The following is a 15,905-nucleotide window of genomic DNA, read 5'->3' as shown; positions in this document are numbered from 1 at the left end:
TTGTTTAGTTCATCAATCCTGACCTGCTTAGCAGGATAATGAGTTATTAAGTTACACACAATACAATAAGCTTGTTGAGGAAAGAGGCCTGTATCTCAGCTACTGTGGTAGATTGAATTGTGTCCCCAGAAATATATGTCGACTTGGCTAGGCCGTGATTCCCAGTATTGTGATTGTCCACCATTTTGTCAGCTGCTGTGATTTTCCTATGTGTTGTAAATCCTATCTCTATGATGTTAATGAGATGGGATTAGTGGCAGTTATGTCAATGAGGCAGTACTCAATCTACAAGATTGGATTGTGTCTTGACCCAATCTCTTTTGATATATAAAAGAGAGAAGTGACCAGAGAGACAGGGTGATCTCATACCACTAAGGAACAAAAGCCAGGAGAATAGCACATCCTTTGGACCCGGGGTGACTGTGCTGAGAAGTTCCTAGTCCACGGGAAGATTGACGACAAGGACCTTCCTCCAGGAATGACAGACAGAGAAAGCCTTCCCCTGGAGCTGATACCCTGAATTTGGACTGCTAGCCTATCAGACTGTAAGTGAATAAATGTGTTTGTTGCAGCCATCCACTTGTAGCATTTTTGTTATAACAGCACTACATAACTAAGACAGCTACCTTTGCGTTCCCAAGGCCAATTCAGTGACTGACTCATAATAAGTACTAGTAAGTATACGTGTGACCCCAAATCAAAGTTAGATCTTCCTCCACTGAGATGTGAAGACTCGACACAGAAATTCTTTTAAGATCAAAATGGATAACCAGTAATCCCTGACTTTTTGCATTTATTCTTTTTTTAAATTAATTTTGTTGTTTTTGAGCATATACATGGTGAGACACACGCCAATTCAACAATTTCTACATGTATAATTTAGCGACACTGATCACATTCTTTGAGTTGTGCAATCATTCTCACCCTCCTTTTCAGAGTTGTTCCTCCCCCAATAACATAAATTCACTGCCCCCTAAGGTTCCTATGTAATCTTTCAAGATGCTGTTATCAATATGATCCCATATAGTTCTTAAAAGAGCATAATGCTCAAGGTAGACTTTTTTTTACTAGTTAAGCTAGAGTATTGTTTGGTTTTAAGAAGACTTCAGGGGATATTTTTGGATTAAGGTTTCAAGATTATCTCAGGGCAATAGTTTTAGGGGTTCATCCAAACTTCATGGCTCCAAGAACTCTGGCGTCCAGGAGAATTTGAAATTTCTGTTCTGCATTTTCCCCATTTTGATCAGGATTCTTCTATAAAATCTTTGATCAAAATATTCAGTAATGGTAGCCAGGCACCATTTAGCTCTTCTGGTCTCATGGCAAAGGAGGCAGTTATTCTTGGAGGCAGCTAGCCACACATCCATTTCTTCCTTCTATTCTCACTCTCCTTCTTCCTCTTGTTGCTCCCAGTGAATAGAGACCAATGGTTGTGACTTCCATGGCCACTCGCAAGCTTTTAAGACCCCAGGCACTACACAATCAATTAAAGAGGTAGAACAGAAGCATTAAACACGTTATTAGGCCAATCTATTGGAATGTCCCATGAAACCCGGACCCTAAACCTTCAAACCAACAAACCAAATTCTGTGAGATTTTTGTGTGTACATAAGCAGCCTCAGCAGCTTTTTTTTTTTGGTCGTTGTTGAAAATATATCACACGACTTTTGTCCATCCAACTTTTTGCAAAGTGTACAACTTATTGACAGCAATTACAATAATTTGGCTGTGTAACCCTACCCTTAAATCAATGCGATTTTTCCATTACCATTAACCTCCCCACCCAGTAACTACTAATAAACTTTGTTCTCTATACATTTGCCTTTTCTTATCTTTTTGTATAAGTGAGGTCATACAATATTTGTTCTTTTGTGATTGACTCATTTCACTCAGCATAATGTTCCATCCATATTGTAGCATGAATCAAGACTTCGTTTCTCCTACTGGCTGAGTAGTATTGCACTGTATGTTTATCCACATTTTGTTTATCCATTCATCTGTTGATGGGCGTTTAGGTTCTTTCCACCTTTTTGCTTTTGTGAATAGTGCTGCAATGAGCATTAGTGTACAAGTCTCTGTTTGAGTTTCTGCTTTCAAGTCTTTTGGGTATTTACCTATGAGTGGAATCGCTGAGTCATACGGTAGCTCTATTTTTTTTTAATTTTTTGAGGAACCGCCATAAAACCAGGTAAGGGTTCCAACTTTCCCACATCCTCGCCAACATTTATTTTCTATTTTTTTTATCTCATCCATTCCAGTGCGAGTGAAATGGCTTCTCGTTGTGGTTTTGATTACATTTATTCTTTCTGTGCTCCATGTTAAAGTTTCCCAACCAACGTGCCAAGGCTCACTGGCACGCTTGTGGATGCGTTAGAGGTGTACTGAGATACTGAACCCCTTAGCCCTCTGGGCAGCTGGAGTCTCTAGACGACCCATCTTTCCAACTCACTGTGCCACACAAGCACTACCACAGCCTACATGTGCCACGAGGCGAGAACAGTTGGGATGCTCTGCTCTGTGGCACCTGACTTTAGGGTCTCAATTTAGTATTCACTCTAACCTGAACCAACTTGCTTTCCTGGGGGGAATAACTGCTTTTTTAGCCCACTTCTGTGTAGCTTCTAACAGGATGAGAACAAATGTCAAGTTTTACTTATTTAGTAGTAGTATATGAAGTACATGCCATAAATCCTTTGTGGAATGAGGCGTGTTATAAATAATCAAATATCTGGCTTCTTAATTTTCCTAACAATGTTAACACTGCTACTAGCCATCTGGAACATAGCGTCTGTCTTTTCCATCAACAGCACAGAAGACATGCAATTAAGACTTCATCATGGCTCCCCTTCATGAACCTTGTGAGCTTCTCAACTCTTATGAAAAGACAGGTGAGAGGAGTGGGATTTGAGAAAGATCAGCTCAGGGGTGTGTTAGGTATTCTTTCATCTCAGTTCCGAAAGTTCTAGTCCTCTTCTAAATTAGATCATTAGCAGTCAGTCACACAGTTGGCTATCATCTTAGCTCTCCACAGAAATACCACCACTAAGCCAGCATTCAGGACCTTGTTCTCAGCTTTTAAAAGCTGATCCTTTTTTTTTCCCCCTTAAAAACTGTTTTGAATCTTCTAATTAGATTGTAAGCTATCTGAAATGTCTTGCCTATTTTGTGTACCTAATATTGAGGGTGCTGTGAGCCTGAGGGAGCCCAAAAGGTCTGCACTTGGAACCCCCCAGAGCTCTGCAGGACAAAGATGTGGCAGTCTGCTTCTATTAAAGATTACGGTGTTGGAAATCCTATGGGGCAGTTCTATTCTATTTTATAGGGTCGCCATGAGTTGGAATCAATTCGATGGCAATGGGTTTGGTTTGGTTTTGTTCAGCATGAGAAACTGTATGTTGGATATAAGAAATGAAGTACCCAAATAAAGCAGACCCACCTGCAGCCAGGTATAAAGCTTTTGTAAGAAGAAACCTAATCCTATGAAGCAAAAACTGTGGCTTTAGGTGAATAACTTCACCATGTGTGCATAACTTTAATGAATTTTAGTGAAGAAAAGGTCTTTCAGAATGAACTCTTGAAAGTTCGTGACATCAGTCTGGGTAAATTCATTTGGATGAAGGATGGATTGTCGGGTCCCCCCAAAAGTAATATTGAAGTTCTAAGCCCTAACACCTGTGAATGTGACCTTGTTTGGAAATAGTATCTTTGAAGGTGTCATGAGTTAAATTAACATGAAGCCATACTGCAGTAGGGTGGGTCTTAATCCAACCTGAGTGCTGTCCTTATAAGAGACACGGGCGTGCGCATGCACGTGCACACACCCACACATGACAAGCCAAGGAATGCCAAAGATTGCCAGGAGCCAAGTGAAGCTAGGAGACGGGCATGAAACAGTTTCTCTCTCAGAGCCCTCAGAAGAAATCAACATGCCTGATACCCTGATCCAGACTTCTAGTTTCAGAACTGTGAAACAATACATTTCCGTTGTTTAAAGCCACCCGATTTGTGAATACAGCAGCCCCCAAATTTTCCTCTGTAAATGCCATAGCAAAAGTTAAAATTCTTCTCTGGACACCTGTGAGTTAAAACAAGTCCAGAGTGGTGATGCTGCCAACTTCCGAGCCTCTGGCTGCTCTGCTTGGCAGTCCAAGAAGGGTATCTCCTGTCAATTCCTGAAAGAGCATTCAGTTGCCAAATCCGGAGAGAAAGGAAGTATAGAAGGCTCTCTGTAATTACACCAGAGCTTACAGTTTCAAGGCACAAAGTTATATTTGAAAAAAAATCATTTGAAGCAAACTGCCAAGATTATAGGATTTGAATAATTATAAGAAAGCTTTCACAACTAAGACCCCCTAAAAATACTGGAACTAAAACAATTATAGAGGAACTAGGACAGCAAAGGACACCTAGTTACTACCAGAAAATCTGGTGCAACCAGGGATTAGAAATGACAACCTCGATATAATCTATTACTAAATACAGCATGCACCTTTATAATAGCCGATTTTTCTAGAAAAGGGGATCTACTAAAAGTGGAATCATGTCCTTAGAAACGTAACGCCATTGCTATATATGCAGAAACAGCCTGGTATAGCAGGGAAATACTCCATGACCGTCCCATCCCACAACACCAGCACCCTTTACGGTACTGAGAATTTAGGAACAGGCAGCTCAGAAAGCAGTATAGGCACCAAGGGCCAAATATTTCGGGTTCGTCCCTACTGTCTTCCACTCATTAATTTCCCTTTCAGTAGATTCTCAAGAACCTCCATCCTTGACAGAAACTGGGATTTGGGGAAGGGAATAGCAGGGGGAAAGGACCAAGGGGAACAGACCGCTCTGGGCAGATGCCCGCGCCCCCTCTACGGTCCCCTCTGGGAATGGCCTGCTGTCCAGTGTGCAGACCCTTAAGTCCAGCGCCCAGGTCCTCCGGGCCATTGCGCTGCTGGAGAGCTCCTGTCCACCTCGGGACGCGCTTCCCAGGCCAGTTAAGGTGCCCACGGCGTCTCCAGTGGCCCCTGCAGATTCCTTAGGCCAGCGCGCCGCTCCTCCGGGCCTCTGCGCGACTGGACAGTTCCTGTCGGCCTCGCGACCCTGACGGCTTCTGCGTTTCCCAGCTCCTAGAAGGTGCCCGCGCCCTCGCAGGGGGGGAGCCCAAGGGCGAGATCCGGGAGCCCCGCCCCAGACGCCGGGCCCCGCTACCGCGTCCCAGCAGGACGCCCGAGCGCGCGGGCCTGGGGCGGCGGAGGCCGCGCGGTAACCCGGAAGTGGCGGCGGCAAGCGGGCGTGCGGGAGCGGGGGGCGGCGCGGACCAGCCGGCTATGGCCGCCGCCGCCGGCTTTGTGTGCCGCGCGCGGGCCCCGGCCGCCCGCGCCTCGCCGGGGCTGCGGGGCCGCTGCTGACCCGCCCCGGCTCGGAGCGCCGCGCCCGCAGGGCCGGCCCCGCCTCCTCTCCTCCTCCTCCTCCTCTCTCCTGCCGCCGGGCGGGCGGGCTGCAGCCGCCCTCCGCGCTCGCCGGCCCGCTCGCTCGCTGCGCGCCCGCCCTACCACCCTCCGCGAGCCAGGCAGCCAGCCAGCCGGGCCGGCGGCGGCGGGTGGGAGGCCGCCCCGATGCCCGAGCCAGGCCCCAGGATGAACGGCTTCTCGCTGGGCGAGCTGTGCTGGCTCTTCTGCTGCCCGCCCTGCCCGAGCCGCATCGCCGCCAAGCTGGCCTTCCTGCCGCCCGAGCCCACCTACACCGTGCTGGCGCCGGAGCAGCGTGGTCCCGGTGCGCCCGGCGCGCCCGCCTCGGCCCCGGTGGCCGCCGCGGCCCAGCCGGCGCCGCAGCAGTCCGAGGAGGGACCGGGCGCGGGGCCTGGGGCGTGCAGCCTGCACCTCAGTGAGCGCGCCGACTGGCAGTACTCGCAGCGCGAGCTGGACGCCGTCGAGGTCTTCTTCTCGCGCACGGCCCGGGACAACCGGCTTGGCTGCATGTTCGTGCGCTGCGCGCCCTCCAGCCGCTACACGCTGCTCTTCTCGCACGGCAACGCCGTGGACCTGGGCCAGATGTGCAGCTTCTACATCGGCCTCGGCTCGCGCATCAACTGCAACATCTTCTCCTACGACTACTCGGGCTACGGCGTCAGCTCGGGCAAGCCCTCGGAGAAGAACCTCTACGCCGACATCGACGCCGCGTGGCAGGCGCTGCGCACCCGGTGAGCCCAGCGGGGTCTCCAGGCACGGCCTGCAGTCGTGGGAAGGTGGGGAGCGGGTCTCCTGGGGGCCTCTGTGGAGGCTTGCAGGGAGAGGGGCCCCGCCTCCGGGCTTTGGGCGAGTAGGGAGCCCCCGGCCGCAGTGGGTTTGCTTTTCTTCTCCATCCCTGGCCTTTTCCCATTTCCTCCACAAACCGCGCCAGCCCTGAGGTTCCGGCCGAACTTAGAGGATTTTGGCCGCTTTGGCACGCCCGGGTGTTCCATTCGCCTGGGTCTTTTGTGGCTCAGGTCTCCGCAAGTGGCAGCGTGGGGGTGCTTAGGTACCGGGCAGAAAGAAACAACTTGGTTTGTGTTGAGTCTGTGTGAGCTGGCAGCGGAGGCTGAGTGACCTTGGGCAAGACACAGGAGTCTCTAGATCTCTGTTCCCTTCCCTGTTAAATTGGCGGGGGGGGGGGGGGGGGGTGGTGTGAAACAGGTTGACCTCCAAAAGGACCTTCCGGTTGTAAAGTGCCCTGCGGGGCAGTGATGGGCAGCCTTGGAGGCAGCTGGAGGGTCGCATGGTGCGAGGAGTTTGCTGCCTGGTGGGCAGAGTTGCTGGCACTGTGTGGGCAGGAAGTTCGCTGGTGGCTGTCAGCTGGCACCTTCCACGGAGCCTCAGCAACATCCCAGGTAGGGTTCGAATCTTACAAGATTTGAGGAATCTCATGACCTTGAATTGGCATTCACGGAAGGACTGGAAAATATTATGGAAGGCTTTCTTTGTGTCAGGCACAGATTGGAGGGATGGTTTAGTGGTTAGACCTGAATAAACAAACAAAAAACTTGGGTTTTATTCTCAACTTAGACAAAAGTTTGGTAAGTGGGCAGGCCTGGTTACCTGTTTGTGCTCTAGTTTTTCTATTTATGACCTTTCCCGCCTACCTCATAGCAGCCATAGTGAAAATGCCTGAGGTCTTTTCTCTAAGGAGACATGATTTCCTCAGATGAAAGGGTCCCCAGGATAAGTACAGTGGGCACTGTTGCTACAATGGACATTACATAGTTTTTATCTGATGTGTGTTTGCTTTATGCTGATTGCTGGCATTAATGATTCTGTCTCCGTTCAGGTTCATGGATATGCTCATAAATTACCCCGTGCATGTCTGGGAAGATGGCTTGTCCAACAGGGAAGTACTTAGTATTTAGCATCTGTTGCCTATTTGTGTCCTCATTTGGAAAATGGTTTAGGCAGTTGAGAATATATCATATGCAGATGTATTGAGTCAGAATCCACAAGTAGTTAAAAGCCACCTGTTCCAGTCAAGGGTTTCCAAAGTATATGTCATGTGCAGTCAATAGGTGGCTAAAATTTGCACTTAAAAGTAAGGATTGACGTTCAACATTTTAAAATTCTGCCTTGAGTAGGTTTAGTATGAAAAGGTCCATGGAACAGTGTTCTGTGTGTGGGTGTCTGCATTAAAATGAAGGCCTTTCAGATGGAAGGCTAACCCTTTGCCCTGAATATGTAGGTGTGTCTGTGTTACAACTTAAGTGAGGTGTAGTTATTTCCTGGAGACTTTTGACATATTTCATTTTATATGACTTTGTTTGGGTAATGTGAAATTTTAAATTGTTCAATGGGTTGTCTACAGTTTGCCATGACTTATTTAATTTTATACCAGAACTCATATCCAGATTGATTTATCCACCTGTAAAAAAAGTTAAAATGTAAAGCCTAAAGGGGAATCTTAGACTTTGAAGAAACCTGAGAAACCCTTTGCCCTGTGCTTTTCAAAATTTTTTGACTGTGACCCACTTTAGGAAACATATTTTACGTCTTGACCAAGTGCACACCTACACATGTTTGTCTGTATAACTGAAATAAATGTTTCACAAAATCGTATTTTTCTATAGGCAATGTGCGTATCAGATATGTTCTGCTTTAGTTTTTTTTTTTTTTTAGAAAAGAAGAAAAAATGCTGGTCACGAAGCACTAAATGTATTTCCTAACCCATTTATGGATGCTTTTCTTGTCTTGCAACTTCATTTGACAGAGGCCTGGGGGAGATAATGGACTAGTGAATCAGCCGGAGGCCTCTTAACTACTAGCGAAGAGTATTCTTTCCACTACGCCATGTAGTCAGATCAGATTTCTCAAGAGGTGCATTTATGGGTCTTGGTTATTCCAATAATGTAGGAGTTACCTGATTCTGAAGTTAGTCAGTCCCTAGCCACCTTCCGCGGCTGCTAACCGGAAGGCCGGGGCCTTGAACCCACCAGCTGGTCTGCAGGAGGAACATGTGGCAGTCTGCTTGCATAAAGTTTTACAGCCCTAGAAATGCTGTGGGCACTCTGTCGTGTAGGGTCACTCTAAGTCAGAATTGACTCAACAGCCGTGGGTTTCGTTTTGGGGTTTTTAACCACTTTCCAAGGAGCTCTGGTGGTGCAAACTGTTAAGCGCTCAGCTGTTAACCCAAAAGTTGGTGGTTTAAATCCACTGAGCAGCTCTCTGGGAGAAAGACCTGGTGATCTGCTTCCATGAAGATTACAGCCAAGAAAACCCTGTGAGGCAGTTCTACTCTGTCACGTGGGGTCACTATGAGTCAAAATTGACTTGATGGCTTCTAACAGCCGCCACCACCCACCACAACCTTCCTTCGGCATTGCCGCTCCTGTTGTTCTGTCTGGTTCTTTTGCTCTAACTTTGCCTGGAACCTGCCCTAGCCTCACCTCACTTATACCTCTTCTAAGCCATTGCCACAGCAGAGTGCCTTCTACCACAAATGTACCCGTTCTTCCATGCCTGGTTGGACCCCCTTTCGCACCCCCACCCCTCCCATGTCTTCTTTGAGGATCTTTCTCTTTTTTGACCTGGTTGACCGTACTCCTTGGGACACTGGTGGAGACCTTGCCTTGTCCTGAGTCATCTCTGTCACTGTACTGAGGTTATTCACCCAGGGGGACTATAAAGGTGTGTATGTCAGTGCTGTGCATCCCCTGAAGTACAGGCCCAGAGCCTTGTCCCTCCTCTTCACGCTCACATCTGCATTTCTTAAATGCTCTTCTATGCCTGGGATGCTCAATCCTGTCTAGATTAGAAGCCTTGTCTGTGTTCCTGGTGCACGTGGTATTTATTAGCCCCTGTACTTGCAGTTGTAACACTGTGTTACTATGTGCTGTCATTTAGCTCTACAGTGGGCCCGCTTGGGGCCCTGGTGACATAGTGGCTAAGCATTTGGCTGCTTACTAAAACGTCAGCAGTTCAAATCTACCAGCTGCTCCTTGGAAACCCCATGGGGCAATTCTACGCTGTCCTGTAAGGTCGCTATTAGACGGAATCGACTCGACGGCAGTGGGTTTTGACAATGGTAGTCCCCTCTTATCCAGTTTCTCATTCCATGGTTTCAGTTACCTGCAGTCAACCAAGGTCTGAATATATTAAATGAAAAATTCCAGAAATAAACAATTCACAAGTTTTAAAATGGGCGCCGTTCTGAGTAGCATGATGAAATCTCTCCAAGGCTCGCTTCGTCCCGCTGGGACGTGAATCATCCCTTGTCAAGTGTATCCATGCTGTATACTCTGCCCACTCCATCAGATCGACTGTCACAGTATTGCAGTGCTTGTGTTCAGGTAACCCTTATTTTACTTATTAATGGCACCAAAGCTCAAGAGTAGTGATGCTGGCAGTTCAGGTATGCCAAAGAGAAGCTGTGGAGTGCTTCCTTTAAGTGAACAGGGGATACTGGTACTTTCAGATAGTGGGGGACATCTGTATACCACGGTTAGGTACTACCTGCATTTCTAGCATTCACGGGGCGGGCGGGGGGGGGGTCTTGGAAAGTATTCCCCACGGCTAAGGGGGGACTACTGTATCTCTACTAAACCGAAAACTCCTTGAGGTCAGGGACCATGCCTTTTATGTTCTCAGCAGCTGATAAAGTCCCTGAAAATAATAGGTATCTGTTAAATGTGTGTTTAATGAATTGCACGTCACGTCCATTGCTGTTGTTCTTGGGTACCTGAGTAGATTCTGACTCGTAGTGACCCTGTCTGACAGAGTACAACTGCCCCATAGGGTTTTCTTGGCTGTAATTTTTACAGAAGCCGTTCTCCAGATCTTTCTCCCACACAACAGAGCAGGTTTGAACCTTCAACCTTTGGGTTAGCAGCCGAGCGCTTAACCATTTGTGCCACGAGGCTCCTTTGCACGTAATGGGTACGCCATAAATAAATGGGATAAATTCAGTTTTTCTTCAGTTGGATTCCCATGATTACTTGGGTCTGATTTTACTTCCAGATTTTAATATACGTAGTGGTACAACTGTGGACAAGAAAGGGGCTAAGATGTATCGGCTTGAGGTCTGATTCCCTCCGTATGCATTATATTGATGTTCTTGTGACTTTCAAGTGTCATTACTGAACAGAAGAAGAAGAATCCTTTGCTTTGTATCTGTCTTCATCCTTTATCCGTTACCTCTCTGTCTGTGTCAGCTCTTGTGCATGTATAGTGAAGCTGCACAGCCCCTGGTGGAGGACTTTAAACAGCAAATACTCACAAGTGCGCAGACACCGCATATATGGATAAAGGCTGAGTTTTCAGAAGCATACCTCCAGGCCTGTCTTCTGAGGCACCTTTGTATGGACTTGAACCGCCAACCTTTTGGTTAACAGACAAACTCTTAACGGTTTGCGCCACCCAGGGACTCCATAAAGACAGTAAATCCCTCCAAATGATGAGTGTTAAGGTGGGCGAATAATCTAGGTTAAGGGTTTTGGGAGGAAGTGAATTTGGAGGCTAGGAGGGAGGCTGCTGCTATGTGAGCAACAGGTGATTATTTTAAGCATTTGAAAATTAACTGAAAAACGAGTCGTAGGGAGGTAGAGTTTGCAAAAGCCAGAAGGTGTGTGGACTTAGCATGAAAGAAGCCAGTTGGTATGGGAACAGTGCAGAGAGGCGGTTGAGGACCGAAGCATGATGCAGAGTCCGGAGGTTAGGATATATTTACGTGTGAGTTACTGGTGTATGTTATAAGTTATGAGCACAAGCCATTGAGGAAATGAATTGGAGTCCCTTCAGAATATTTGTTGAAAGGACACTGGAAATGAGGGTGGCCTTAGTAGAGCCTAATGTTGCTACTTGAGCGGGGGAAGTGAAGCGATGAATAATCTGCACCAGAAGGGCTGCCTGTTGGTTAAGGTGTGAGTAGGTGGATTTAGACTCCTCAACAAACATCCTTCAAGGGGTGGAGAGTAATTTCCTGGGGCTGCTGTAACAAAGTAACACACAGGGTGGCTTAAAACAAGGGGCATGTATTCTCTCACAGTTATAGAGGCCAGAAGTCCCACATCAAGGCGTCAGTGGGGCCACGCTACCTCTGAAGGGTGCTTTGTCTTTCTCTAGCTTCTGGTGTTGGCTTTCTATTCCATAGGTTATAGACACATCACTCCAATCTCTGCCTCAGCCTTCACATGGTGCCCTCATCTGTCTTGTTGCCTCTTTTTATAAAGACAGCAGTGACTGGATTAGAGCCCACCCTAATCCAGTATGACCTCATTTTAACTTGGTTACACCTGTAAAGACCTAGTTTTCAAATAAGGTCACATTCACAGCTACCAGGGCTTAAGACTTCAACATATCTTTTTGTTGGACGCAACTCAGCCCATATCAGGCCATCCTCTTGGATACCAGCAGCTTTAGATTGTGCGGAGTGGGACCAGGGAAGCCAGAGTGGGTAAATCAAGCTGATTTGAAAGTACAAACCTAAAGAAACACAGAACCTGAGAATGAGGTATGAGGCAGGCAGAGTATTTTAGGTGAAACATTTTAATCTGGAGAGGCAGGAGAATGGGGCATTTGTGATTCAGTTTGTTATCATTGTTTACCTATGCCATACACAGAAGTAGTCTTTGATCCTTCTGTTTGATGTTGGTGACAAAGACCTTGGAGGAGAGAGACATTTGGTAACATCGAGAAACATTTACACAGCCACAGAAAGCAAATGCAGAGAGAGGAAGGTAAACAAGAGACACCCAGTGCCTAGATGTGCAAGAGGAAATTACAAAAGATACATTTCCTTCATTCCTACCAAGGCTTGGAACCAGTTTGGTCTGGTCTGAACCTCTGCTGAGAATTTGCATTTCTGACAAGTTCCTGGGTGATGCTAATGCTGCTGGTTGGGGAACAATCCTGAGAGCAGTGGGTCTCAAAATTTATTACACATAAGAATCACCTGGGGATCTTGTTAAAATGTAGATTCCGATTCAGGTATCTGGGGTGGAAACCGGTTAGAAGCCCTGATTCCTACATTCAGTCAACCGTAGGGTTTTCTTGGCTGTAATCTTTATGGAAGCAGCTCTCCAGGTTTTTCTCCTGTGGAGCCGCTGGATGGGTTCAACCTGCCAACCCTTCAACTGGCAGCCAAGCACTTAACCATTGTGCCAACAGGGCTCCTTAACCATTAGATGCACGTCTGTTGATGCTGTGCTTCTACTAGGTTCTGTGCTAGGTTCCCCTCCAGTATCGTTCATTCCAAACCGTTTCTTTCTGTTGTAAAAGGATGGGCTAGGTTTTAGAGGCATTTTGGATATGTACTCATGTTTCGCTGTTTTATAACTTTTGATTTCAGGGTCCATAGGACCTGTAGTCGGAAAATCTGTAAATCTGGGCAAGGCTGTGGTAGCATTCCTTCAGGTGGTGGCATCCCGAGAAGCACCTTGTGTTGATTGTGAGTGGCATTTATGGTTACTGCGCTCAGGGCGGATTTCTCCTGGGCGTAGTGAGTGAGTTTCCTGGACATGCCGAAGTTAATGACCCAGCTTCTTTGTTTCCAGCCTTCTCAAGGAATGCTACAGTGCCATTAAGGAAAGAACATCTAGGACCTCTACCTGAGTTTGATGAGGGACAAGAAAAACAGAACATGGTGCAAATGCTGCTTGGCATAAGATGAAAACACAATATTGGAGAAAAGAAATAGAATATTGACCTGTAATTCAAGGCAGCCGGTATGAGAACATCCCACTGGGAAAAAAGTAACTCTTAAGAACCAAAAAAAAAAAAAAAAAAAAAGCCCATTGCCATCAAGTCAATTGCAAATCGTAGCAGCCTTATAGGACAGAGTAGACCTGCCCCATAAGGTTTCCAAGGAACGGCTGGTAGATTCCAACTGCAGACCATTTGGTTAGCAGCCAAGCTGTTTACCACTGTGCCACCAGGGCTTCTGCTCAAGAACAGACCCATTGAGACTGAAGTAAGGGAAGTGTGTTTTGGGCGTCCACTCAGAGCCCTTCTCCTTGGTGGATCTTCTCTACCCTCCAGTGCTTTTTGCGATACCTGGCTCTTCAGGCTGCCCTCACTGTGCTAGCTTGCAGATTTCCCCTTTTAAGCAGCACCAGGCTCTGAGCTCTTGCCCCTATCCCATCAAAGCTTCCTTATCCACAGTTCTGTTTTCGGGCGCCTTACCTTCCTCTGGCATCCCTGGGTGGTGCATACGGTTATTGTACTTGGCTGCTAACCAGAAGGTTGGAGGTTTGAGTGCACCCCGTGACACCTCTGAAGAATGGCCTGGTGATCTACTTCCAAAGGATGGCAGCCATTGAAAACCCTCTGGAGCACAGTTCTACTCTGCTACACAGAGGGCTGCCATGTGTTGGAATCGACTTGGCAGCAACTGGTCTTGGTACTTCCCTCCAGTAATCCTGTTACAAAGGATCTGACACAAAATTTCACGGTTCTGTGTTAATGGGCAATGACTCCTTAATGTGTTTTCTCTTCCAAGAATGTTTGCTCTTATTCAGGTTAATCTTGGAGACTCCGTCTTAACTAAAATTCCGCCTTAAAACTCTCACGGTGCAAGGGCATATGGGTGGAGAGGCTTTTGTTTTTCCTCCTGCAGAAGTCATTTAAATCATACCACCCTGAGGCTGGAAACCCTGGTGGTGTAGTGGTTAAGTGCTGCGGCTGCTAACCAAGAGGTCACCAAGAGGTCGGCAGTTCGTATCCCCCTGGGCGCTCCTGGGAAACTCTATGGTGCAGTTCTACTCTGTACTATAGTGTCGCTATGAGTTGGAATCCATTCGTTGGCAGCAGGTTTTTTTGGGTACTCTGAGGCTATTTAAAGCATGCCCGTTAAGGTGACTCCCTCCCCACCTATAAACTTGTCCCTGTTTCTACTCACTGTCTTGCCAATTTGAGTAACTTACTTCCTTGTCTATTGATCATCCCACATAAGACTCCAAAAATCTGGCTTTAGGAATTGCAGTGTTCATTTTTGGTAGCAGATTTACCTTTCATATCGGATTTTGTTTAAGCTCGTGTTGAAGCCGTACGTCTGTTCCATTTTAAGAAACCTTTGTATCTAGGAATTCAAAATCTCAACGCACATAGACTTAGGAAATTATTATTTGGGTAACAGAATGGTTTTTTTTTGGCAGGCTTGTGTTAAATAACAAGTTTCCCTAATATGCCTAAAAATTTTGATTTACCAATGTTTTGTGAACACAGAACTTTTGTACTAGGGAAATCAGTTCTAATTCCAGCTCCCATAAATTCACTATGTTACCTCGAGCAAGAGGTGTCACAGTTTGGACTTCACTTTCCATTGTTTGAAAAGGAGGAGACCAAACGACGTGATTTACGTCTCAGGCCCCTTCTGTAAGTCTCCGCTTCACGATTTTTAAGAAAAGCACTAAATGTTCTCGAGTTTACTTTTCTAGACTACACTGTAAAACTCAGTGGATTCAGCTGGTCCAGTGAACCTCAACCCTGATTCCACTTTAGAATTCCCTCGGTAGATAAAAAATACTGTGTGGTTAAGAGTTGAAGAAAAAAGAGTATTAAAGAAGGTTTGTTGTTGTTGTTGAACACATTAATATAGATGGTTTTATTCAAAACTTTTTGGTGGCGAGGAACCTACTATCTTAGGCCAAATGAAGGGGCAGTTGTTGAGAGGAAATAGTTCATGTTCACAGAATTCCCCCAAGTCTCGTGGGAACTGAAGCTGGGAGCTTGGGAGCCCTGTTGAGCTTCCTCTGTCTGAGCTGGCTTGGCTTCTCCCATCGTCTGTGCATGCTTGTGCCATCGCTGTTCCGCAGACATGCTTCTTCTTATCCATGTTCTTTGCACATCACCTCATGCCCCACGCCAGCTTCTGCTTACTTCACTGCCCACTTCACTTCCTTGGAGCTGGCATCTGTTGTGTTTATAGATACCTAGTGCTCACCTGTGGTTCGCTCAGTTGTACCTCTGGGGTGTGGTGAATGTTCTAATGTAAAAATAAGCGTGGCCGCCTCTTGGGGGATATGAAAGGGAGCAGTTCTGAGAGAAGGGGGCCGTGCCTGACCAAGTATGCCCGGACACTTTGTCCACTGGTGCTACTATTGATTCCTGAGTCATGTTCTTGCTTCTCTCCCAGTTGTGGAGAGTTCCATGGGATCATCTCTCGTCAGCCCCTTAAGTGACACAGTTTACTCTGACAAGAGAGCATAAGCCTTTAAGAATAGACAGTAATTAATTTCTTAAACCAGGTCAGTAGAGCGGTGGCATTGTGACCTTTTTGTGACCACGTATCTGGGCTCCCATTGTAAGCCTGGAAATGAAAGCCTGGAGACAATAGGCCTGTTCTTTTTTGTTGCCTCTCCTTTCTCCTGCCCTACAGCTGATTCGTCGTCCACCATGGGGAAGTGGGGCCACTTGTGAGAAGTGGTCCGTAATTGGATATAATTGTGGCAGGGGAGG

General features: G+C 46.8%; 1 protein-coding gene across 1 annotated transcript in view; it reads left to right on the top strand.

The window, feature by feature from the left end:
* The first annotated feature begins 5,594 nt into the window (after positions 1 to 5,594).
* ABHD17C (abhydrolase domain containing 17C, depalmitoylase) overlaps positions 5,595 to 15,905 on the top strand; it is a 69,982-nt gene continuing 59,671 nt past the window's right edge. Inside the window, exon 1 of the mRNA XM_010593786.2 lies at positions 5,595 to 6,193. Coding sequence (XP_010592088.2) covers positions 5,610 to 6,193 — 584 coding nt within the window. The 5' untranslated portion in view covers positions 5,595 to 5,609. The remainder of the gene's footprint in view (positions 6,194 to 15,905) is intronic.

The sequence above is a fragment of the Loxodonta africana genome, chromosome 13, assembly GCF_030014295.1.
Source record: "Loxodonta africana isolate mLoxAfr1 chromosome 13, mLoxAfr1.hap2, whole genome shotgun sequence".
Lineage (NCBI taxonomy): Eukaryota > Metazoa > Chordata > Mammalia > Proboscidea > Elephantidae > Loxodonta > Loxodonta africana.
The sequence above is the reverse complement of the archived record's forward strand: the minus strand, read 5'-3'. Positions and strand labels throughout refer to the sequence as shown.